The sequence below is a fragment of the Diospyros lotus genome, chromosome 14 (genome assembly GCF_014633365.1).
Source record: "Diospyros lotus cultivar Yz01 chromosome 14, ASM1463336v1, whole genome shotgun sequence".
NCBI lineage: Eukaryota > Viridiplantae > Streptophyta > Magnoliopsida > Ericales > Ebenaceae > Diospyros > Diospyros lotus.
This window is the reverse complement of record NC_068351.1, coordinates 12,361,632-12,386,892: the sequence shown is the minus strand read 5'-3', so window position 1 is coordinate 12,386,892 and position 25,261 is coordinate 12,361,632. Positions and strand designations below refer to the sequence as shown.

The window sequence follows — 25,261 nt, the reverse complement described above, 5'->3', positions numbered from 1 at the left end:
CATTATTGAAGATGTCAAAATATAGGAATCGGGTATGATTTATTTACTTAAACTCATAGTTTATTAATATAATATTATTAATTTTATTTAAATTTATAAATTTTTTATTTGATTTTATTGTAATTATAGACGTGTTGGTTGGTATTCAGAACCTAAATGTTGGAGAAGAAGTGTCATCAACTTCAACCTTTCAATATGAAAAAAACTATAGAGGATGAAATTGTGGTTGATCATATATAATGGTTAACAAGTGGTGTATGAATTTGTTCCTCTTTGATTATTTAACTATTTTGTTCTAATATATGATTAACGATGAGTCTTATTGTTGGTTTTTTAATCATGGATGGTAGGGTGAGTAGCTGTTATTAGAATTTATGACCTTGGGAGGAACACTTTTATATATGAAGAACAGATTTATTTGTATTTCAATTTGTTTTTGATTTTTAGTTATATTTATAATATACTAGTGGTAAATCCGATACATGGGAGAATTTAATTTAAAAATAAAAAATTAAACTCATTATTTTAAATAATTCAAACATAGTTTATAATTATAGTAGTTTTTTTTTTTAGAATTATGCTAGATTTACATCATTTTTGTACATCTTGGACTACATAATGGGGTATTATGACCAAAATATTCCTCGCCTCACACGCTTCTATGCGCCTCATGAGGGACTTTTTTGTCATTGGTATACCTTTATGTAGCCCAAGATACACACAAAGGTGTACCAATAGTATTTTTCATTTTTTAAATACTTAATCTTTTATCAAAATTTAAGTTTAATTAATTATTCGCTATTCAATATGTTAATGGAGAACAATCTTAATTCAATGTACCGCTATTCAATGTGTTAAAGAATTATTAATACATTAAGTAAATCACTTGACAAAATACTTATAAATTTTTTTATTTATTATATTATATTTATTTATAAATAAATATTATAAATTTTTTAATATATCCACTCAAAGACGTTCGTTATTTTCTATTTATTATATTATAAATATAAATTAAAATTCTTAAATATGAGTAAAAATAAGTTTTTCAATAATAACAAAACTTTGAAAATATGAATTTTATTTTTTTCCATAGTCTTAAAAATGTGATACCTTAAATATTAATTAGCATTGAAAAACCTAAGCAATTGACAACCTTAAATATATTTTTTATGAATTTGTTAAGATATTGTATTTTCAAGATTATAATATAATTTATTAAAGTAAAATTAATAATTAATTAAACACTATCTTTGATTTAATGTAAATTTTTGAGAGAAAAAATTCACCATTGATTGATACTTAGCAAAATACTTTGCTTGACTATCTTATTTTAATATTATATATATATATATAGAATAAAGATATAAATATAAGATTTTAAATAAATATATAATTTTCTATGACTTAATTAATAGTTCAAGTTGTCTATTAATATTTCTCAAAAAATTCATGCAAATTTAATACAAATTTTAGAGGCAAACACAACTTGGTAGATTTTTGGAGGGAAAAAAATTTGCAAACTATTCTACTTTAATATAATATATTATATATTATATATTATTATATTATATAAAGATAAGATTTTATTTAATAGACAATTTTCTGTGATTTAATTAATATTTTAAGTGTCTATTCATATTCCTCATAAATAATATTTATTTTGGATTGATTGACGGATTAATTAAATATTTAGTATTTACATAATAATCTATTGAAAAACTCGTGATTAGAATTGAAAAACTCATGTATTTAAAATTCTTTATTAATTTTACAGTAATTAGGACTTATCATTTCAAAGTAATTAAAAAATTTAAATTATTAATGCAATAAGTACTAAATGCAAATTATTAATATAAGTTTTGGAGGAAATTTCTTTTTTTCAAACTATCATACTTTTATATATATAAAGATAATATTTTATTTGATGGACAATTTTTTGTGACTTAATTAATACTTTAAGTGTCTATTCGCATTTTTCATAAATATTATTTAGTTTTGATTGATTGATGGATTAATTAAATATTTAATATTCACATAATAATGTATTGGAAGACCCATGATTAACATTGAAAAACTCATGTATTTAAAATCCATTATTAATTTTACAATAATAGTAATTATTATTTCAAAGCAATAGAAAAATTTAAATTATTAATGTAAATTACTAAATACAAATTATTAATGCAAGTTTTGGAGAAATGTTTTTTTTCAAACTATCATACTTTTATATATATAAAGATATAAAGATATTATATATTATTATATTATATAAATATAAGATTTTATTTAATGGACAATTTTATGTGACTTAATCAATGCTTTAAGTGTCTATTCATATTTCTCATAAGTAGTATTTATTCTTGATTGATTGTCAGATTAATTAAATATTTAATATTTATATAATAATGTATTGAAAAATCGTGATTAGAATTGAAAAACTCATGTATTTAAAATTCATTATTAATTTTAAAGTAATTAGTACTTACTATTTTAAAGCAATTGAAAAATTTAAATTATTAATGCAATAAATACTAAATGCAAATTATGGAGGAATTTTTTTTTTCAAACTATCATACTTTTATATATATAAAGATTTGTTAGAACCTTGAGAAAATACTATTAACTTGAACTTTTTTCTCATTTAATTATGTATTATGTATAATGTTGAGCCAAGTTGCTCCAATCAACCTATTGTGTATTTTGATGTTTAACAAAACATAATTTTAGTAAAACTATTTTTAGTATATTTAAAATCCCTAATGGATTTTTGATACTTGTTAAGTATTATGAAATATTTTGTGTATCAAAATGAATCAAAAAATGCTATTTGATTCTAAGTAGAATATTAGCACTATAAGGGAACATATAAGAAAAGATTTTCCTTTTGGAAAACTAACTCCCGGCATTTTCATAGCTAGTATTCATTATTGTGAAAATGATTTTTAGTGAATTTTTCAAGTAATGGAAAGTATGCATTTTGGAAGTGCTAAAATCGTCAAAACTGAAATTTGTTCTAAAACCTAAAATCTACTTTTTTATCTATTTGGATTTTGATTTTTTAGATATTTTTATTAAATCCAAATGGGGGGTACTTTGTTATTTACATTTATGTATTAAAGTAAATGGAAGGTAAAATAAAAATAAAAGAAAATGTGGACATTTACTTAAACTAAAGAAATGTAAATATCTTGTAATGAATTTATGCTATGTATTGTATTATCAAAGCAAATCTTATTTTTTTGAAATCTGGACTGAGAGTCGACTCCCGGCGAGGGATAGTCGACTGTAAGTCAAAATGGTAGTTGATTGTGGATGTGCATCAGTCAATATAGCCGAGCATTGTTTATGTAGAGTCGAGGTAGCCGAGAGTGGGTTTTGGCTAGTCAACTGTCGAGTCGACTGTAGGCCAATGAGAGTCGACTGTCTGTGAGAAAGTCGACTGTGGGTTGAGCGAGAGTCGACTGTCAGTTAGAGTAGTCGACTGCCAGACTCCAACGGTCAAATTTTTGGAGCCGTTACAGGTCGTTTTGGGAGCCTCAATATAAATATCAAGAGGAGAAATCTGAAGGAGGCTAATGCTCTACCACTTCCTATCTTCCTAAAGTACACCCAAGCTCTCAAGCACTCAATCAAAGCAATCTAAGGCCCAAGGAGCTTCAAAGATCTATCCATTGGAGCCTCAAGGCAAAGAAGAAGTTTTTTTCTTATTGGTAACTTGTATCATTTCATTTTGCCTTGTATATTGTTCTTGTATTGATATCCATTGTAGTCCAAGTGTGTTGGACATAGGATTGATCTATTTGTATTAGATTGTGGATTGTGAGTGCCATCCTAAAATCCAAGTAATCTAGGTGTATTATTGTGTTGTATTGGTTTCCGGGGTGAGCTAAGGGGAAACCTCGAGGTGTATAAGTTTGTTAGGTGTTCTTGTGTGGAAATCTAGTGGTGGTTTTAGTGGAACCTCAAGTGTCGGTTTGACCTTGAGAGAGTGGAGTAGGTGTTGGATACACCGAACCATTATATATCTTGTGTTTATATTGTGGTTGTTTGTGTATTTATATTGCTATCATTTTCAAACAACATATATATTTATAACAAGTGTATTTTGTGTATAACAAAATCTCAAGAGTTTTAAAAAGAAAAGAATAAATTCAATAAGTTTTTAATCACTCAATTCACCCTCTCTTGAGTGGCCATTGTGTGTGTCAAGGGACCAACAATTGGTATCAGAGCGGGTCCTACAATATTTGTGATCATCAATCTCAAATCTTAGAATAAGATCTTAAAATGGGCTCATATGTATCTAATGGTATTGTTGAGGGAACTTCTCTTTCCCGTCCCCTATTTTTTGATGGAACTAATTATAGCTATTGGAAAATGAGGATGGAATTCTACATTTTTTCAATTAGTTATCTATTGTGGAAACTTGTTAGGGATGGTTTTACATTATCTAAGGAAGAAGAAAAAGATTGGAGTGAAGAAGATATAAATAATCTTGAAATGGACCATAGGGTCAAATATATATTATTTTGTTCTATATTGCCTAGTGAGTATGAATAAATCTCTTCATGCTCCACATCTCATGAAATATGGAAAAAATTAGAAGTTATGTATGAAGGGATCGATCAAATTAAGGATACTAGGATAAATCTTTTGATGTCCCAATATGAAGGGTTCAAATTGTTAGCCAATGAGACCATTAGTGATATGAATGCTAGATTTCAAAAATTGGTTAACTCTCTAAAGATGCTTGGCAAGGTTATCCCCAAAAGTGATCAAGTAAAGAAAATACTTAGGTCACTTAGCATAGATTGGCAACCTATGGTTACCGCTATCACTCAAGCCAAAGATCTTGGAGTCTTGAAAATGGAAGAGCTCATTGGGAATCTCTTAACCCATGAGTTAGTTCTTAATCAAATGAAACAACCCATAAAGAAGATAAAGAATATAGCTTTAAAAACTAAATTTTCAACTAGTAGTGAAAGTGAGTCTTCTAGTGAAAATGATGAAGATGTAATTCTCCTAGAAAAGACTTTAAAGAGCTTAATGAAAAAGCAAGGAAAGGATAGCAAGAAATCGCTTCTTATTTGCTACAATTTTCAAGAAGTTGGGCATTATAAAAATGAGTGTCCAAAAGTAGAGAAAGAAAAGAAATATAAGAAGAAGAAGAAACATTCAAAATATCCAAAAAGGCATGCTTTCAATGCATGGGATGCAAGTGAATCTTCCCAATCCGAAAAAGAAGAGGCATAAGTGTGTTTCATGGCCTTTGAGGATGAAGAAGAAGAGAATGTAGGAGTTGATGAACTCCAAGAGGCATTTAAAGAATTATTTGCTAAATTTAAGTCTCTTAAGAAGGAATTTAAGAATGCAAATAAATATTTTGCTAAGAAAAAAGAAGATCTTGAAGAAGAGAATGAGTCTTTGAAAAATGAAATAGAAATCTTAAAAGAAAAGATTGTGGAATTCAAAGAAGAAAATGAGTCTTTAGAAGAAAAGCTTAAAAAGAAAAATGAAGCAAAGATAGATGATAAAATGTTTGAAAAATTCCCCATATTGGAGAAAGAAGTATTGGTTTTAAAAGCTCAAAACTCCAATCTCACTTTAGAAAATGGTGCAATAGAGAAGTCTTTGGCAAGCCTAATTGTAAAAAAGAATTCTAATCCCCCAAAGTCAAAGCCAAAGCCAAAATATCAAAAGAAATCTTGAAAACCATATAGATGGACTCCCCAACCCCCTAAGAGAAATGAAATCAAAATTTGGGTGCCAAAAGGGGTAGTTTAACAAATGAGAGCCTTGGATCCTCCTAAAGGGTCCAACACAAAGGCAAAGGGCATGCAAGAGCCAAAAGCCAAAGGTCCCATGTTTAGATGGGTGCCCAAGGCTAAGACTTAGCTTTATGTGTGCCAATGTGCATGAGATCCACATGGGAAACATGTTGTATTTGTTTTAGTGGAGACTCATGGCACAAGAGAGGTGAGGAGTTCTATGGTTTAGACCTCACTCTCAAAAATAGGATGGAAAGCCTATGGAATAAATGAGAATATGAGAGGTTTGGTTTTTGGGTAATCATCTCATTCCTAAATTCTAAAATTAATATGGCTTGAAATCTAAGTTTGTCAAATGCATTAAAATGTGGAAAAAAAAAAAATCATCTTGTGGCATATAAAAGATTTGGGCTTAATGAAATTTTTATGCTCTAGCTTAGGTTTTATCCCATGATGTTTAAATGTTTGAAATTCTTTGGGATTTTGTAAGACAACCCTCATTTCCATTGTTGATCCAACTTGCATGACCTATTGTGATAGATATATTTTTGGAGTCATTCAATGCAAGAAAAATTAGTCATTTGGAAGAAAAATGAGGTTTTAGTCATTTTAGTCCCTATTTTCTAAAAGAATTATTTTTGAAAGGGTCTAAATGTGTTGTGTGTTCTATGTGCTTAAATGTTTCATTTATGTGTGTTTTAAGCCTTGTAGAATATATTGGTATATGTTATGTTAATTGTTTTTGGTCTATGTTTCAAAAGGAGGAAGATTCTTTCAGGACTACATTGTTGCAGTCGACTGTGTAAGTTTCACAGTCGACTTTCATTTGGTAGTTGACTGTTCGTTTTTGGAAGTCAACTATCCTGAAGTCTTCGGGAGAAAATGAGTTTATTTGATCAAATTTTCATCTCCTATCATGTTTTAAATATAAGTATGCCTAAATATGTTGCTTAAAGTCATTTGGTATCCTAGTGCATTATTGTTTTATCAATTGGTATAAATTGATATCATTTTGTTTCATTGTTCTCCAACAAGAGGATATTTCTTTTATGCAACAATTGGTATCATCATCCAAAAATTATTCTCAAAATGCTTATATCATTTTTTAAAAAAAAAAGTTTGGCATCATTTCAATCATTTGGTCTTAATGCTTCAATTGGTATCAACTTTAAATTGGTATCATTTTCTTTTTTCAAATCAAAGGCATACAAAAATTTTCTCTGACCACTTGTTTTAATTGATATCTTATTTATCTCTTGGCTAGTGTATATGTTTGGATTGCTTGGCTACTATTTCCTACTTATTTGTTATACTCTGCAATGCTCTGATCCCTTGTGCTTTATTGCTTTATTATTTTCCCTATATTTCTCTCTATACTAACTCTTTTCTCTTTTTGATGATTTCAAAAAAGGGGGAGAAGTATGTAATGAGGGGGAGGTATGTCTAAAGGGGAGGTAAGTTGTAAGGGAGAGAGTCCTTCCAAATGGTTTTTCATTGTAAAACCTTGGTTCATGTTTTTCAAAAACAATCTTTGTGGTTTTTGTTTTATTGGTATCTATTAGTACAAAATATAGGGGGAGTTGTTTTGCAAAAATGTTTTCATAAAATTATAATATTTTTGTTATCATCAAAAAGGAGGAGATTGTTGAGCCAAGTTGCTCCAATCAACCTATTGTGTATTTTGATGTTTAACAAAACATAATTTTAGTAAAATTATTTTTAGTATGTTTAAAACCCTTAATAGATTTTTGATACTTGTTAAGTATTATAGTATTTTGTATATCAAAACGAACCAAGAAATACTATTTGATTCTAAGTAGAATATTAGCACTATAAGGGAACATATAAGAAAATGTTTTTCTTTTGGAAAACTAACTCCCGGCATTTTCATAGCTAGTATTCATTATTGTGAAAATAATTTTTAGTGAATTTTTCAAGTAATGGAAAGTATGCATTTTGGAAGTGCTAAAATCGTCAAAACCGAAATTTGTTCTAAAACCTGAAATCTACTTTCTTATCTATTTGGATTTTAATTTTTTAGATATTTTTATTGAATCCAAATGGGGGGTACTTTGTTATTTACATTTATGTATTAAAGTAAATGGAAAGTAAAATATAAATAAAAGAAAATGTGGACATTTACTTAAACTAAAGAAATGTAAATATCTTGTAATGAATTTATGCTATGTATTGTATTATCAAAACAAATCTTATTTTTCTGAAATCTGGACTGAGAGTCGACTCTCGGCAAGGAATAGTTGACTGTAAGTCAAAATGGCAGTCGACTGTGGATGTGCATCAGTCGATATAGCCGAGCATTGTTTATGTAGAGTCGAGGTAGCCGTGAGTGGGTTTTGACCAGTTGACTGTTGAGTCGATTGTAGGCCAATGAGAGTCGACTGTCTGTGAGAAAGTCGACTATGGGTTGAGCGAGAGTCGATTGTCAGTTAGAGCAGTCGACTGCCAGACTCTAACAGTCAAATTTTTGGAGCCGTTGCAGGTCGTTTTGGGAGCCTCAATATAAATATCAAGAGGAGAAATCTGAAGAAGGCTAATGCTCTACCATTTCCTATCTTCCTAAAGCACACCCAAGCTCTCAAGCACTCAAGCACTCAATCAAAACAATTCAAGGCCCAAGGAGCTTCAAAGATCTATCCATTGGAGCCTCAAGGCAAATAAGAAGTTTTCTTCTTATTGGTAACTTATATCATTTCATTTTGCCTTGTATATTATTCTTGTATTGATATCCATTATAGTCCAAGTATGTTAGACATAGGATTGATCTATTTGTATTAGATTGTGGATTGTGAGTGGCATCCTAGAGCCCAAGTAATCTAGGTGTAATATTGTGTTGTATTAGTTTTTGGGATGAGCTAAGGGGAAACTTCGGGGTGTATAAGTTTGCTAGGTGTTCTTGTGTGGAAACCTAGTGGTGGTTTTAGTGCAACCTCAAGTGTCGGTTTGACCTTGAGAGAATAGAGTAGGTGTTGGATACACCAAACTACTATATATCTTGTGTTTATATTGTGGTTGTTTGTGTATTTATATTGCTATCATTTTCAAACAACATATATATTTATAATAAGTGTATTTTGTGTATAACAAAATCTCAAGAGTTTTAAAAAGAAAAGAATTAATTCAATAAGTTTTTAATCACTCAATTCACCCCCTCTTGAGTGGCTATTGTGTGTGTTGACTAACATATAATCATTTTTACCTCAACAAGACATAATAATTATATCATAAAGAATAATTAGAGAGTGATTTACAAAATGGCCAACTGGATCAATGAACCAATCCAACCCAATCCTACTTTTATGATTTGAGTTAGTTGGGTTGTAAATCTTTGCTTTAGGTTAAGATTTATAAAAAATTATTGGGTTGGAATTAGGTCGAACTAAAATGTAAATCAATCTAATCCATTTACATCCCATAGTGGTAGCCTGTAACATAACAGACACGCTCATAGGTGTGCATCCTGCACCTATGAGACGTGTTGGCACGAGAGTGGCATGTCAAGGCAGAATGCAAGTGGTTAACAGGCTTAAGTGTTGAAAGGCATTGGGCTGGTGTGCTAAGCTGGCAGTAAGCATGCAAGAGAATGTGCTTCAGGGCTAATGCACCTGCGAGCAAAGTCAACGTGTGGCATAGCTGGGGTGCAAAGATGCGGTTGGGCACGGTCACGTGCATGTGGATGATCGAGGAATATGAATGCCACATGATAGTCTGCGTAGGTCGAGAAGCATGAGACATAGAGGTAGGTTGAGTAGGCTAAGATGTGCGAAACACATGGACAATCCGTGTGGCCTTGATGGAGTCAAGGGTTGATGTCAGGAGGCAGTTAGTTGCAAGCGTGAATAGTTGTAGCACCCATACGAGCATGACCCACACACTCTCACAAAACATGAAACTCATTTGTAGGATACGTTCCCGCGAAGCACGATTGAGGTAGTTCGAATAGATGATGGCTTAACAAGCCATGTGACCCACATAGATGATTTCCCATGTGATGCATGTGGCTATATTGAGTTTGATGCGATAGTTAAATGTGATAACTGTTGGTAAATTAGAGTAACAAAAAGATATCATACAGCTAAAATAAAGTTGAAAAAATAAGAACTTAACACCAAGATTTACGTTGTTCACTCAATATAGGTTACATTTCCAGACAAGTGAAAAGAGATTGCACTAAAAAGAATAGAGTAATTACATCTACTTTCTAATTGCTAAGAAAGAACAATGATCACTCTCTATTAATAATAAGAGTAAAACACCTTGTGATTTCTCTCTAGGCACTAAAAAGAAGAGCTATAGAGAAGAAGAAAAGAAATGTGATGGAATGAGATGGGATAATAAAACCATTGTCCAAGCCTCCCTTGTATAAGTTTCAAGAATGAACTATGGCCACAAATTTTGTGTGGCCCAAAATTGGATAATTTTTAGTCATTCATTTATTTGGCCACCATTTAGTCACTTGTATCATGACCTAACAATAACTGTTTGTAAACTTGTAGCCCATATCTACGTGAGTAAATGGGCAATTTTGGTAGTTTAGAGAGAACATAGTTCGAACCATTTCCTTTATATTCTCAAATTTGAATATAAGGTTGTGAGGTTTTTTTTGTATTTCCATATTTCCTTTTGTACTGTGCCTAACTACTCAGGGCCATCACAAGTTTGTTGGCTGTATTCTTGAAGGCTAGTCTTGTGACATACCCCACCATGTGGAGATGTTTCTATTGGTTCTTTGGATTTTTTTGGAAAATAGAATATCATCTTTGTGTAAGATATGATTCAAATTAAATACTTTTATCTCTATTATGATCTTTTATCTCTATTTCTGGAAGAAAAAAAAAAAAGCAATTTATATTGTATGAATTTAAATTTACAGTATGCTATGGATGGACCACGAAAGACTGCGTAGATTTTTTAAACCAAAAAAAGACAATTAAAATGGGAAGGAAGGAATCCCGCGAAGATTGGAAGAGAGGGGCAAAGGTTTGAATCTTGAGGACAGCAGCAGCGGCAGGCACGTTAGTATCATCGACAACAGGGACCACCATCGAATTGCGTGGAGCTGGCTGAATATTCAATCGCAGCCCCACAATTGGAACCTCATTTCCATACATTCCCCCACCTCTCCCTCTCTTTCGCCAGTCCAAACACGTCTCTGTCTTTTCTCTCAGTGCCAGTAGACGAAATTAAACAACCCCCCCCCTCTCCAGCCAGCACCTTCCCGCCCAGTTGGCCATGACTGCCTCGTGCGGTGTCTTTTATATTTAAAAATAAAATTATATGTAATGAATATGAATATAATTTTTTTATTATATAAAAATATTTAAAGTTTTACAATAATAATTTAAATTTTATAATATTTCACTTTAAATTTACTTTCTTAGTATTTTTAGATAAAAAATTAATAAATGTTTTTAATAGACATAATAAATCAATTCAAATATAAAAATTAATATAATATTAAATTCAAATGTAATTAAAGAAGAATAAAACTATTTTGATTTGATATTTGAATTGAAATTTACAAAACAAATTAACATAAAAACACAATTGTAAAAAAATAGAAGAAATTAATTACACTTTCTAGAATTTCTCATTGCTCACAAAATAACTCTAAGCCTGCCACTACCAAAATTTTAAAAAATTTAGTGTGTACTTGTTTTCTCGTTAAAAATAGTTTTTGATGTTTCTTATTTTTTTATTATAAAATTTAGAATTAGAAAAAAGAAAAGTTAAGTAGAATTTTTAAGTTTGAATAAAAAATTAAAGAGGAGTGCATATCTAAATAGAAAAGTGACATTCCGCTAATGACGACTGGCAAACGATTAGCTGACTAGAGACGATGAAGAGAGAAGTATGTGAAAGGGAGATAAAGACAATGGGGGTTTGGATTTTGAACTTTGTAGAAATTTGGTTAAGGGAAAGAGGCGGGGCATCTTCAGCCATTATATTTGATTTTTTTTTTGTTGAAACATTTTATTGTTAAATAAAAAATAAAATAATTTATGAAAATAATATTAATAATTATTTAATTGATAAAAATAAAATAATTTAAGATTATGATAGCTGATAAAATACTTTATATTAGGAGAATTATTCAATAATTTAAATATTAATTTATGGATTTCTATAAAATTATTTTAAAAAAATTGAAAAGTAGTTGAATGAATAAGAGACCTAGGGGACTAACTAGGCAACCTATGCCCGGGGCCAGCCTTGACTATCTTGGTACTATTGTCACAAAACGTTAATAATGACTTTTGAAATTACCTATGTTTAACATGTTTACTGACACAAGTCTTTTCAAAATAGCGAGAGCCCCATTGTCTTCTCAATCAAACACAACTTTTAATTTTGGAAAGCACACTTGCCAAATTTCTAGGTTGAAACGGAAAGACAAATTAATTATGGTTGATGATAACAAAATTAAAAAAAAAAAAAAAAAGCAAGAAAGAAAATCACGATTCATGGCAAGTTGCAAGGAGTGGTAAAAATGTGATCGTCTTGGAAGGACGGAAAGATTCGCTGTGGAATCACGTGATATTGACTAGGGCTGCGTTTGGCATGGGCACCACAACCCACCAGCCCCAAGAAACTGAATATTCAATCTCTGGCCCACCATTTGGTTCGGATCCCGTATTTCGATTCCTTATTTATTAGCCAAGCACGTCTCTCACCCTCGTCTTGTGCCTTCCTCTTTCTCTTTCTCTTCCTCTTCCCTGGGCCGCCTTCTCCCAGTGAACGAGGCAAGCCTTTCGTCTTGTCTTCTTTGCTCTCTCTCTCTCTCTCTCAATGCTCTGCACCCATTGCTTCCATAGCCAAGCTCAACGGCGAGAGTACTTTCTTCTGGCTTCGACGCTTTTGCTCAGGTCCGTCTTTCTATCTCTCACACCGTTACTTGAGAATTAATTGCCCTAGGTCACGCCCATTTATATGCTGTTACTAGCGATTTCGTCTTCGTTACGAGGTTCTCTGTTTTCTTGCTGTTTCTAACGCTTTCACACGAGCACCTACCTGCCGAATCGCCACGACCGTTTCGTTTATTGGAGCCCTGGTCCTCGGCGAATCGGGCAATGTCAAGATGTAGTGTAACTGTTGCTGACAGTAATTGTAATATATAATTATAAAAGGGAGAAGGAAAGGCCGAAGAAGAGTTCATAGAAAACTCTGTTTTAGTTTGAGTCTGTTGTCAAGTAAAATTGAAAACTCATTACAACGAGGCCACTGGGACGAAGATGTGAGCAGAAAAGGTGAAAATTACTTCAATTTTTCTTTTTTGGATTCCATACAAACGCAAGTGCATGCGCGGGCGAGCTTATACATACAAATATATATATATATATATATGCATGTATGCATACCCATTGTTAATTTATAGTCTTTTAGTGTGTATAAATGGATTACAGAGTCCTCTCTTTCTTTCTTTTCTTTTTTGTTAGGTAGATGGGCTATAGAGTCCTTTCTATTGGTTGTGAAGTTAACATCTCTCTGTACATTTTTGTACAACATCTCTCTTTGGGTATAGAAAGACAACACTTGAAGTATTGGTGTGTTTCGCCTTTTTTTTTTTTTTGGCTGGGTGAAGGGTAAGGTTGGATGTCAAGGAACACGTTGTATACTATTTAACTCACTGTTTTGCCTATTGTTTGACCTTGTCTAACTAACCGCTGCACCTGTAAGGTTAGGTGAGCATCACTTCATGAACCTAAGAATACCTCCTTAGGATTTTGTGGCAGTGTTATATACGCTCCATCCCTTGAGCTGGAGAACCATGATGTGAGACCATATTATGACCTAATGGGAGAGCAATTAAGGTTCATGGGGTCAAATTTGAATCCTCAGACTCAGCAACACTATCACCCATCACTAAATTACCACCCTAATAGTCAATGTAGCTCTAGAGGTAGGGTGGCTAAGGACATCTGGGCGTAGTTCCAAAATTACCACCCTAATAGGGCATCGATGAGTTTTTACCACCCTGTCGGCTTCTTGTAGAAAAGGCGAATCTAGTGTTGGAGGAAAAAGGCGCCTTATTGTATTTCTCATAAGAAAAGCAGCTGCCTGCCACGCACCTTCAAACTTTTCTGCGCCTTTAAAGACTTTTGACACTGTATATAGTATTTTGTGGAAATCTTTTTTTTATTAGGCTATGTTACGCCCATGTGCATGTGACTTTTAAGTTTTTCACTTTTCTCCATTTGAGTCTTTTCTTAATCCCGTATAAGTAGACATTAGAAATACAAATAACCAACAATCTGAAGACTTGATATCTGGCCAATACATAATTCTAACTTCTTTACTAGTTTTATCTATTGTCATTATATCTCATGTTTTTCACTAAAAATTTAGTTAGAAATTGAAAATACTAATGCAATCAGTGACTATTGATGGAGAAAATACCAAGTTGTCCGAGAGGATTGCTCACTGCTCGTCTGGTTATCACGGTCCCCACCTGCAGTTCCCTACCAATAATTCATAGCTGCAGTGAGCAATATTTGTCATGCCACTCAAAATTTTATTTCTTTTTTCAATTTATTTTTTAATGTCTTTTAATACCTCCTATTCTATTTTATTTTTCCTTTTTTTTTTGTCTGTTTGTATTTCATCTACTTTGCTATCATTCCTAGTGTCCCATTTATCAGAACTTTACCGCCTTAACAGTGGTCGTAGCTCAGTTCAACACTCTGATCTACATGCTTTATGCTTTAAAAGTTGTCTTTTCTTTTGGAAGGAATTACATTATCTTAACCTGCCTGAAAAACGTATTCTACTGTTCCCAACGAGAACGTTCAAATTACATTTCTTCTTCTTCTTCTTCTGCTAAACTAATTACATTTCTTCATTTACAAAGATTTAGTCTTTGAATGCAGGATTTAAAACAGACCAAAGATTTTCATATCTGGAACAAGTGTCAGGAAACTATTAAGAATCACATCCCGTGATTTTTAATATTTAAGACAGGGCTGCAGGCCGCAAAAAAACTTTAAGTCGAGAGGGGAAGACAGAATGAGCATTCTTAAACATCAATTAGCTTGTCTTCACCAATCCACTTCCTCAAGATTCAACTCCAAGCAGCCGTTTAGAATTTATGCAGCAGGACTCAATAAGCCTAGTTCTTTTCCGGTTAGACCGTACAATCCTCGATACGACCAGCGATTAAGCCTCCTCAAAACTAGGTCCATACAACAGGATGCTTTGGCTGTTTCAATCACTACAGATCTTGATATTAAGAAAGATGGCAGTTTTACTTTTAGAGAAATTTACCCTAAGCCTAAAAAAGCACAAGCTGAGGGCAAGAGCTTCTGGGGTGCAGTTAGTTTGATCATTGGCACGGCTGTAGGGCCTGGAATGCTGGGCTTGCCTGCTGCAACCATAAGATCCGGCCCACTTCCTTCCACCATTGCCATTCTCCTCTCATGGGTATATGTCATGTCCTCAATTCTACTTGTAGCAGAGCTCAGCTTCGCAGCCATGGAGGAAGACAATGTTTCCGAGGTTAGCTTCACCGGGCTTGCAACCAAGGGGTTGGGACCCCATGCCGGTGCTTTCGTTGCTCTAGTCTATGCTTCCCTGAGTTTCTCCCTGCTGGTGGCATGCGTTTCAGGCCTTGGCTCTATTTTCACGCAGTGGCTTCCATGGATAAATCCTCTAATGGCGCATGCCTTGTCTCCTTTTGTCGTTGGAGTAACTGTATTGTTTTTCCCATTCAAAACCATTGATGCTGCCAACAGGCTCCTCTGTTTGCTCATGGTTTTATCCTTATCCGGACTTGTGGGCTTTGGCTTACTGGTGGGAAGAACCAGTATCTTGGCTTCCTTGGGCCACGCCTTGTGGTCTCTTCCTTCTATCTTGCCTGCCATTCCTGTAACTGTACTCACCTTGGGGTTCCATGTGATCACTCCTTTTGTCTGTAAAATTGCCGGCAACTCCATTGAAGAAGCCTCCAGAGCAATATTGATTGGCGGGGTTGTTCCACTGGTCATGGTTTTATCCTGGAATCTCATAGTATTGGGGCTTGCTGGCACGAACACGGCCTTGCCTTCAAGTAATCCAATCTCACTCCTCCTCTCTGTGAATCCATCTGCCGCATCAGCAGTTCAGGGTTTTGCATTTACGGCTCTGGCAACTAGCTTGATTGGATATGCTGTTAGCTTCCCTAAACAGGTGTCTGACACCTTGGGGTTGATTTCTGGAAAACCCAGCTTAAAGCAACCAAATCAAACTCAAACGCATTTCCCTACTCCGCGTAAGAAGAGATCATCAAGTGGAAATATTGCTGTTGCTTCAGAAGCCAGACTGCAAATGCTTTTGATGCCATTTCTGATTGGCATCCCGGTCCTGATAGCTTCTTTCTTTCCCACAAGCTTTTCGAGAGCCCTTGATTTTGCTGGGACCTATGCAAATTGCTTTCTGTTTGGCATCCTTCCTCCGGCAATGGCATACGTTAATCAGTCCAGGAAGAGAACTAGGTATGTTCTAATTCTAATGCCCCTTGCTCCTGCTACTTATAATATTGTTCTTAGACTCTTCCTAAATATGAAATATCAGCTGTTTGATGAAAACAATTTCCTCATCTAAATTGGTTTGGAAGGCATTTCGAGTTAAACAACATGCTTGTATATAATTTTGCAGACCATCCATTTTGCCGGGGGGAAAGGCTGCGCTTCTGCTGCTATTTAGCATAGCCATCATATTGGGTATTTGGCATTAGAAGGAACAAAGTCGGAGCATCGTTGTCTTCGTCATTTGGTCAGAAGCAGATTGTCTAATCGTTAGGTTCTGTATATATAGGCTGTCTCTGATTATTTGCAAGTTTAATGAACGATGCCAATGGATCACTTCACTAGCGCGAGCTCCTAATTTTTATATAATATTAGATCTTCAAATGGGTTGCCAGCACTCATGTTCAGGCTTTGCTGCAATATCTATCATTTTGATACAATTCTGCCGTAAAATATCATTTTCACGGAAATGGGGATTATTAGAAAAGATAAAATTGGAATGACTCCTGTTGAAGATTATGAAGTGTAAGGTAAAATTAAGAAGACTAAATAGAGTTTCCTGTGATGGGGTGGGGATAAAATATATATAGAAGTTTTCAACAGAAGACGTAAAAGGAGAATCGGAAATAATTGTCGTGTTTTCTGCCTTAATTGCAACATGCAAGTGCCTTCATTCACCTTGCAATTTGCAAAGCAACGAGCCAAAAAACAAGTTGGTGTGAGTACAAAAGCTTTCTCGCAGCAGCTGTCAGCTGCTGCAGCTGCATCTCACATTCACAGTTGCAAAGCTTTCTCGCAGCAGCTGACAGCTGCTGCAGCTGCATCTCACATTCACAGTTGCAAAGCTTTCTCGCAGCAGCTGACAGCTGCTGCAGCTGCATCTCACATTCGCAGTTGCAAATGTTGTGATTTTGAAAACAAGAAAAAATAATAAACTTTTTCTTTTTTCTTTTTGGATAGGAACGTAGGCGGGAAGATCTTCTATCTATTGGACAGATATAATAAAGAGTAGAGATTTCTCAGACTTGAAAGGGTGCAAATGACTATTGAGAAAGATTTAGATCGTTCAAAGAGAGGATTAAATTGTCTAAACTTGCTATAAATTTTATGCTTATAACTAACAGAGCTCTTAAAAAATGAGTCTGAAACTCATCTAGACTGTGACTCCATTAAACTTGTTCATTTAACTAAATAAATAAACTTGAGCTTGACTTTTAAACCTGTTTAATAAACAAGTTAAGCTTAAAGTCTGTTTGGGTTATTTGGACTTGCATCGTGGCTTACTTATACACTTATTTGGGGCTTGTTTATGTGTGCTCATTTCCAAATAGCTCGTGCTTATTATTATGACTTAATATTTTTTTGTCAGGTTATTTATAATATTTAAAATTACTAATTTTATATGTTAAATTTTATGTTAAAATGCCTAAAATTCAGCTTTCGAATTTAAAGATGATAAAAAAAAAAAAAAAATCAGTTAAAACATGTTTTAGTATAAATGAAGGAAATTGAACCGAGCCTAAACAAAATCCTACTGAGCAAGCTTCTGCCTCAATTTCCCTAAGCCAAGTCTGAGGATAGCAAACTGATAAACCATAACCAAAACCCAACATTTGGTGTTTTGAGGCTGAAAGTTTCTCCATTTCACATGGTCACAGAGGACATGAAGGAAGAAAAATTAATTTCGAGATGCATTGAACCATTTGAGATTTTAAAAGGAATAGGAGCAGTCGCTTATCATTTTGTGTTACCTTTGAGACAATTTCAATCATTGCTTAAAACAATGTGATGCCAAATTATGTGAAGACTTAGACGGGTGGCCAACTTCATATTTTTATTTTTGTACTTTTATGTTTTTTTTTATGAATATTTAAATTTTTATATGTTTTGATTACACTCTTATATTTGTATTTTTTTTAGTTAATTTAATTCATATATTTTGACATATTAAAAAAAGAGTTAAATTAACTTATATCACTTTATATATATATATATTTTTTTACATTAAAGTTCAAATGTTAAATTAACTCGAAAATACAAGTATATGGATATAATCAAAATAATAAAAAATTTTAAACACACAAAAAAATATAAAATTATAGAAATAAAAATATGAATTTGGCCTAGGCCGATCTTGTAGAGATTTGTGAAACAATGTGATCAGAGGGGCTGATCTAGGACTTATGGGGGGCTTCAAAATTTCTTTTCTACCTTAGCTTCACCAATAGGAGAAAAATAAAAACACAAAAGTGGGAGTTTAACGAGGTTATATGTATATTTAATCTAATTCATTAACTTAAAAAGAGAAAGTAAAAAATAACAAAAAAAAGCAAAAAATATGTAATATAAATACCTTATAAAATTACTTAAATTGCACATTGTGATTCCCCAAAAGATCAAATTTATCAATGAGTAAGTCTATATTAATACAAGAACAATCTCTCTCTTAATGTAGATAATTATAGTGTTTGATAGGAAATTATTCTCCATTTTATTACCAAATGATGTTTTGATTAGTTTCATCTCTAAAAAAACTTGTTATTGTTATAAAAATTGAAAGAGTCAACACTAAACAAATCAATTATCCATCAAGAAATTCGAATCAATAACTTGTGTCTTAACAACCAGCAAATGGTGGTCAGTGGTGTGCAATTTGCAAGAAATTCCAACCAGGGACAGAGGAATAGTGGTGAATTTGAACTCTTGGACGTTGGATCATGAAATGTGAAATTCAGAATTAGAGATTAGGTTTAGATTTGACTTTGGGCTTAGGCTGGTTGGGTTGGGGTTGGGCAAAAAAAATTCATATTCTTTTTTGGACCAAAAAATTATTATTTTAAAAAAAAAAATTAAATGAGCTCCAACCCACCCTGCCCTGGGCTGGATCCACCCCTAGACTGACTCATAAAATGCGATGGAGAAGATGAATAGTTATTGTTATTTTTTTTAAATTACGTGCTATCACTCATGTTCTCATTGAATTCGTCTTAGTATCATTATGAGAGAGGTAAATTAGGGATGTGCCAGAATAACCAGGGTTTGAAGCTGCGTTTATTGGCACTTACCAATGACCATTTCCAAAAAGATACAGATTTGCCTCCTCGAGGAATCGATCCCATACTGACAGTCTCCAGCATAACTTTACAACCCCCTCCTTTGCCATCGAGTTGTGCTCTGAGGGCATGAATACTTATTATTTGTTTGGTGTAATAGAGGAATGATGTAAAGTTATGAAATATGAATTAAAATGAGAAAAATTTCTATGACAATATTTATTTAAGGGGGTTAAGTTCTACAGCAGGTTGGGCTTTAGTAAATTGGGTTAAACAAGTTTAGGTTTTGAAACCCACAAAATCAGGTTTCGAAACCCTTGAACCAGAAATTATACTATACTTGTATAACATGTATAAAATATAATTTATTAAATTTTAATATTTAGTAGTGTTGTTGACGAAATACAACAATAAATTTATAATTGCAGGAGAGTATTCATCTTTAGTCTTTTGTTTCTAGGAGACTGCTAAAACAGAAGATAGTCAAGAGCGTGGAGTGTCTCTATCGCGATTCCTCCAATCCTTAAGTTAGTCTAAGTAATTAAAAAAGCAGAGACATATTCAACTATCTCACGTAAGAGTTCTTGCATCCCTTGATCGGATGAATCGCTTCCTAATTATATAGATTGAAAGCCAACAAATAGAAGAACATCTGTATTTTTTGACATCGTCCATTTTGAATTTTTAGGTGAAGACTTCAAAGATAAGTTGACACATTCTGAATGGTCCGTAATCCAAAAAGTCTCCCGGAGCTCCGTCTTTAGAATTCTTCCTCTTAAGTTTGTCTTGGGTTTGAGCGTACCTTCTTCTTAAGCACATTAAGTAGTAACTTTTTAAGAGTAAATAACATAGTTGGTTCTATAGTTTTATACTTTGTCGCAAAATAATTTTTATATTTTAATTTGTTTTATAACAACTATTAAATTTTTAATGGCCAAATTCATATTTTAACCCCTATATTTGTACATGTTTTTCTCTATACTTGCACGTTTTTATTTTTATTTTATTTAGACACTCGAACTTTTTGTTATTTTAAATATACCCTTGAACCATGCAACTTTGAGCCAATTGCACCATTAAACTTTTTGTTATTTACACCCCTGAATTCATTGTTATCAATAAATTTGTCAGGTGTACAATTAACTCAAAATTTTATAGTTTAAAGGTGTAATTGAAACAACTAAAAAATTCAAGGATGCAATTGACTCGAATTTGTAAGTTCAGGAGTGTTTTTAAAATAACAAAAAGTTCGAGTGTCTAAATAAAAAAAACATATAACTATAAGAGTTAAAATATATATTTTGCCAACTTTTAATCTTGTTACAATTTATTTTTTCGTCACATTCTATTAAAAAGTTATTTTGTTGCAAGTTTATAAAATAAATAAAAAAATAAAAAAAGCAACAATTGCCAACAATTGTTGCTTAAAATTTTGAAGATTTTATACATTTATATACATATATATAACTCCACATATATATGAAATTTGCAACAAAGTTTTGATAAGCAAAGAGAAGAATCTTTTTGATTTTGGTGAGAATGTTTTAAAAAAGTAAAGAAAAATGACTTGAAAATAAAACTTAGCAATTTGTAAAGAATAAGAAAAAAAACCCAGTGATTGGTTCTTCTTTTGATACCTACTCTAGTCATACCCTTAAGAGAATGAGAATTAAATTTAAAAATGGGGTCTGAAAATACCTTCCAAGGAAGAGCAACCTGAACACCCTGAAGAGGCTAATCCACCATCTGACCTTTTCACTCAAGGTGTTGAAATTTCCCAACCCACAGCACCCCCGGCTACTCAATCAATTCCATCAACTTCTCAAGCTCCTCAAGACCATGCTTTTTCATCCAAATGGCCTACTCAATCTGTGAGGATGCCCTTATCAGAATTCCTCACAAGCTCTATCTCTAGGTTGATCAATAATCAGGAAGCCATAATTGCAAGAATGGATAGACTAGAGTAAAGGCAACAAAAAATGGAAGAAAGCTTAGCTGAACTCAGAACAGCTATCCACTCAACTAGAATAATAAAGACCACAGCTCAAAAGTCTTCAAAAACAGTAGTAGAGGAAGAAGGATCCAAGGAAGATCCTCTATCAGCAGTAAAATAGGCTCTCTATGTAATTTTTGTTTTTATCAATGTATCTTTTTAAAATCGTAAGTGTACCTTTCTCATTTAATGAAAATCTCAATTTGCTTTTGTTTACCATGTCCATACAAAGTTCTTTGCCAATATTCCTCATAAAGCAAATTCAAATGTATAAAATAAGGAAAGAAAATTACTTGGTATATGTCCAATGTGTCGGGAGAGCATTTTCATGCAACCTCTATTGATTTTAGGGGGAGCCTCATTTGTTAATGAAAAAAATAAGGAGAAAAAGATCAAAAATCAAAAAGGGTTGTTATATTCAAGGGGAGTCTCTCAATATTTTCAGGGGGAGCTTCTCAATAATTCTAGGGAAACCTCTCAATTTGTTTAGGGAGAATCTCTTATAGTAATGTGTTTTTGTCATTATCAAATAGGCTTATAAATCAAGAGGGGGAGATTGTTGAGAAATTTGATATTTTGATTTAATGAGAAAATGAGTAAATTTGGTTAAAAATGATAGCTAAAATAATTAGGAATAATATGTAAAAGTATTTGAGAAAGTCAGTTTTTTATCGAGTATTTAAATGATTAGAAAGGCTTAAGTAAATTTTCCCAAGCTTAAGATAGTCGAGTGTAAAAATAGTGTAATCGAGTATAATGCTCAGTCAATCATAAAAGTAACTGATTACAAATATAGGATTAATCGAGTAAAAATGAAGTATACTAGACTAAATATGTAACGCCCCGTTATTATGGGATGGTTATACTATTATTTTGGGAAATTTCCTCTTATGTGAGATGGTATTAACTTGGGGTTTAATTTGGTAGGTATAAGAAGGAAAAGGCTAAAGAGGAACAAGAAGTCAAAGTGGAAGAGTTGAATTTTCAAAGTCAAGGAAGAAGAAAGCAAGTCAACTTAAGGGTAAGTTTGGAATGTCTAAAGTGAGTTAATAGGGCCACTAATTTAAGGGAAATTAAGGGATAAAAGAGAGGATTAAGGGGCCTTAAGTGGGCTGAAAATTTAGTAATTAAATAAAAGAGAAGTATTGGAGAGTATAAATAGGGGTAAGTTTAAGGAGAGGAGCATGAGACGGTGGAGATCATTGAGAGAGAGAGCTTTCAGCTACTACGGTTCTTCCTCTACTTCAATCTCTTCTTCAAGGTAGGAAATCTCTTCTTCAATCTCTACGGTTCTTCCTCTACGGGTGGTTGCTAGAGGTCTCAAGGGAGAACTTCAAGGTAGGAAATCTATCAATAACCCTTATTTGGCTTAGATACTTTGTCCCCTGTTTTGTAGCTAAGAGAAGCTAGAAATCCCTATGTATGGCAGGTTGGGTGAGAAGTTGAGGGTCAAGAAAAGCTAGAAAGTGTTAGACAAGAAATCTAAAGCAAGTTCTAATTCTTGTTTATGGTTTAAAATCTAGAATTTCGGTTAAAAAGGATTTCTATCAAAACCCTCTGTTTTGGGGTAAATTCTTACGTACTTGTAACATACTTGCTTTTCTTCGTTTAATCTCTTCTTTAATGCTTCCAAGGGGATTTTTTTCTCCCCAACTTTGCTTGGGAATGATGTATTTTTTGTTGGGTTGAAAATTAGGCAAGAGTTTGAGCCACCTTACCTGGGTTTTGTGTGTAAGAAGCAGGGGTGTCGGGCATTTTTGGGATCTGTCTGTCGATAGATGCCAAGGCATATGTCAACTATCAGTCCCCTATTTTGGCTTAAAAGCCTCTTGCAAGTTTTGAATCCCTTTTTCTTTTTCTTGGCTCGAGTTCCCTTGTTGATAAACACATCCCATGCATATTGTTCATGAGTAAATGAGTGAGTTAGCCTTGTACACCTAAAGTGAAGAGATCCTATGCATGTATCTTATGTATATTGTTGGTTATTGAGCATGGTTATGAGCATAAAGCATGTTATGTGTGTAAATGTCCCCTACGGTGCTACACCGTCAAGCTTGGGTGGCTTGAGAGCCGAACTCGTGTAAGCTCGAGTGGGCCATAAGGCCGGACTCGTGTGGAACTCTAGATTTTTGTTACTACGCTTGTTATATGGGCTATGATGGTAATGTAGAAGCATGCACCTTATCTATGTGTACGTTATGATGGCCTGAAGTTTGCATGTACATGATTCCCCTCCTCATTTTGTGCATATGTGGGATATTAATGGCTACCTCCATATAGCTCTCCTTATTTTAGTTGCCCTTTTATTCTATGTTACTTGCTGAGTTTTGTAGCTCATTTATTTTCTACATCATTCTAGGTAAGGGTAAGACTGTGGCTGACGGGGAGCCTAGCCAGGCAGGGTCCGACGTCTAGTTGTGTACAGAGCTGTCCATGACCAAAAGATCTCTGGAGTTTTGGCGTGTGCTTGGACTGTAGATATATAGATTTGTGGGCCTTATTTTGTCTTTTGCTGTGCTATTGCAGATGTATGACCCATTGTGCATGGTAGAATGTTGCCTTGCTATTTATAAAGTCTTGTTATCTTTTCCAGTCTTGTGTGTATATGTTCCCGGTAACCCCTAGCAAGTACTGTTTCTTTTTTACACCTTTTTCTTAGTGCCTCGATCGGGGTGTCCAAAGGTGGGGTCGTCATAAAATAAGTATTTGTATTCGAGTATATAATAAAACTTTATGTCAAGTCTAAAGTAATCAAGTGAACTAGTTTTGTAATCAAGTAATGATCAATTTGTACTTGAGTGAACTCCTTTTGTACTTGAATAAATAACCTTTAAAATTTTTTGCACACTTTTTACACGAGTAATTAAAACATGTAATCAAGTGATGTATATTTTGTATTCGAGTAAATTAGTTTGGTAATCGAGTAGATTTATGTTGCAAATAAGTCAAGTCCTTGGATCTTAAGTTTAATTGAGTAAGAAAGTTAGTATTCGAGTAAAGATGCTCATGTATTTGAGTACATAGCCTTGTATAATCAAGTATATGTTGAATTTGTCTATGACTCAAATTTAATCGAGTAAAAGTAACGTCGTACTCAAGTAAGTAAAAAAAAGTAATTGATTACAAAACCTATATAGTCGAGTAAAGATAAAACTTAATCAAGTAAACACTAGTTTGCACTCGAGTAACTTTTGACAGATTTTGAAAAATATAGTCATTATAACTCATTAAATGCAGTTTATCTTTCCTTTTCAGTGTATTAAATGTTCTTCAAACAATATGGAATATTGTATGAATTTCTAACTGATTGTTTGAGGTTTGTAGAGACAAAAAATGACAGTTGTGACACAAAACAAACATTTCATTTGTTTAAGGACAGGCCAACAGTTACATTCAATGTAACATCCCGTATCGAGCAATAAGAATGATTGGAACAACTTACCCTGATGGATCTATGCGAACTTCCCAGGGGGTCACCCATCCTTGAGCTGCCCCAGCTTAAGCACGCTTAATCTTAGAGTTCTTTGCCTGCATTCAGCCCAAAAAGTATTCAGTTGGTATTGTTTCCTTTCTTATTTATCCTCGATATATACTATCCTCCTTTGGGCTCTTGGGGTATTATATTCTCCCTCCCTTGAGCATATGATGTCCTCATCATGCGACCTTACAACTGGTCCCAAACCTTCTCCCATTTGGAGGCTGCCATCCTAGAAACCTATCAAGAGTAGCTCCTTGATCAGGACTCGTGCCCCGACGCCACTCCCCGCTCTCATCGGACCGCCTTTTCCAAGGGTCGGCTCTGATACCACCTGTAACATCCCACATCGAGCGATAGGAAGGATCAGAACAACTTACCCTGATGGGCCTACGTGAACTTCCCAGGGCCCATCCTTGGATTTTCCCAGGTCAAGCACGCTTAACCTCGGG

The 25,261-nt window shown here is 33.5% G+C and overlaps 1 protein-coding gene across 2 annotated transcripts; it reads left to right on the top strand.

Annotated features, from left to right (window-relative positions):
* The first annotated feature begins 12,468 nt into the window (after positions 1 to 12,468).
* LOC127790838 (uncharacterized) lies at positions 12,469 to 16,685 on the top strand. Of its 2 annotated transcripts, none has more exons than XM_052320551.1 (3): positions 12,469 to 12,655; positions 14,657 to 16,255; positions 16,419 to 16,685. In XM_052320551.1, exons 2-3 carry the CDS (start codon positions 14,793 to 14,795, stop codon positions 16,495 to 16,497), a joined length of 1,542 nt encoding a protein of 513 aa, XP_052176511.1. In that variant the 5' UTR covers positions 12,469 to 12,655; positions 14,657 to 14,792; the 3' UTR covers positions 16,498 to 16,685. The 2 variants fall into 2 exon arrangements, with proteins under 2 accessions (XP_052176511.1, XP_052176512.1); XM_052320552.1 differs by having other exon boundaries at positions 14,638 to 16,255.
* The last annotated feature ends 8,576 nt before the right edge of the window (positions 16,686 to 25,261 follow it).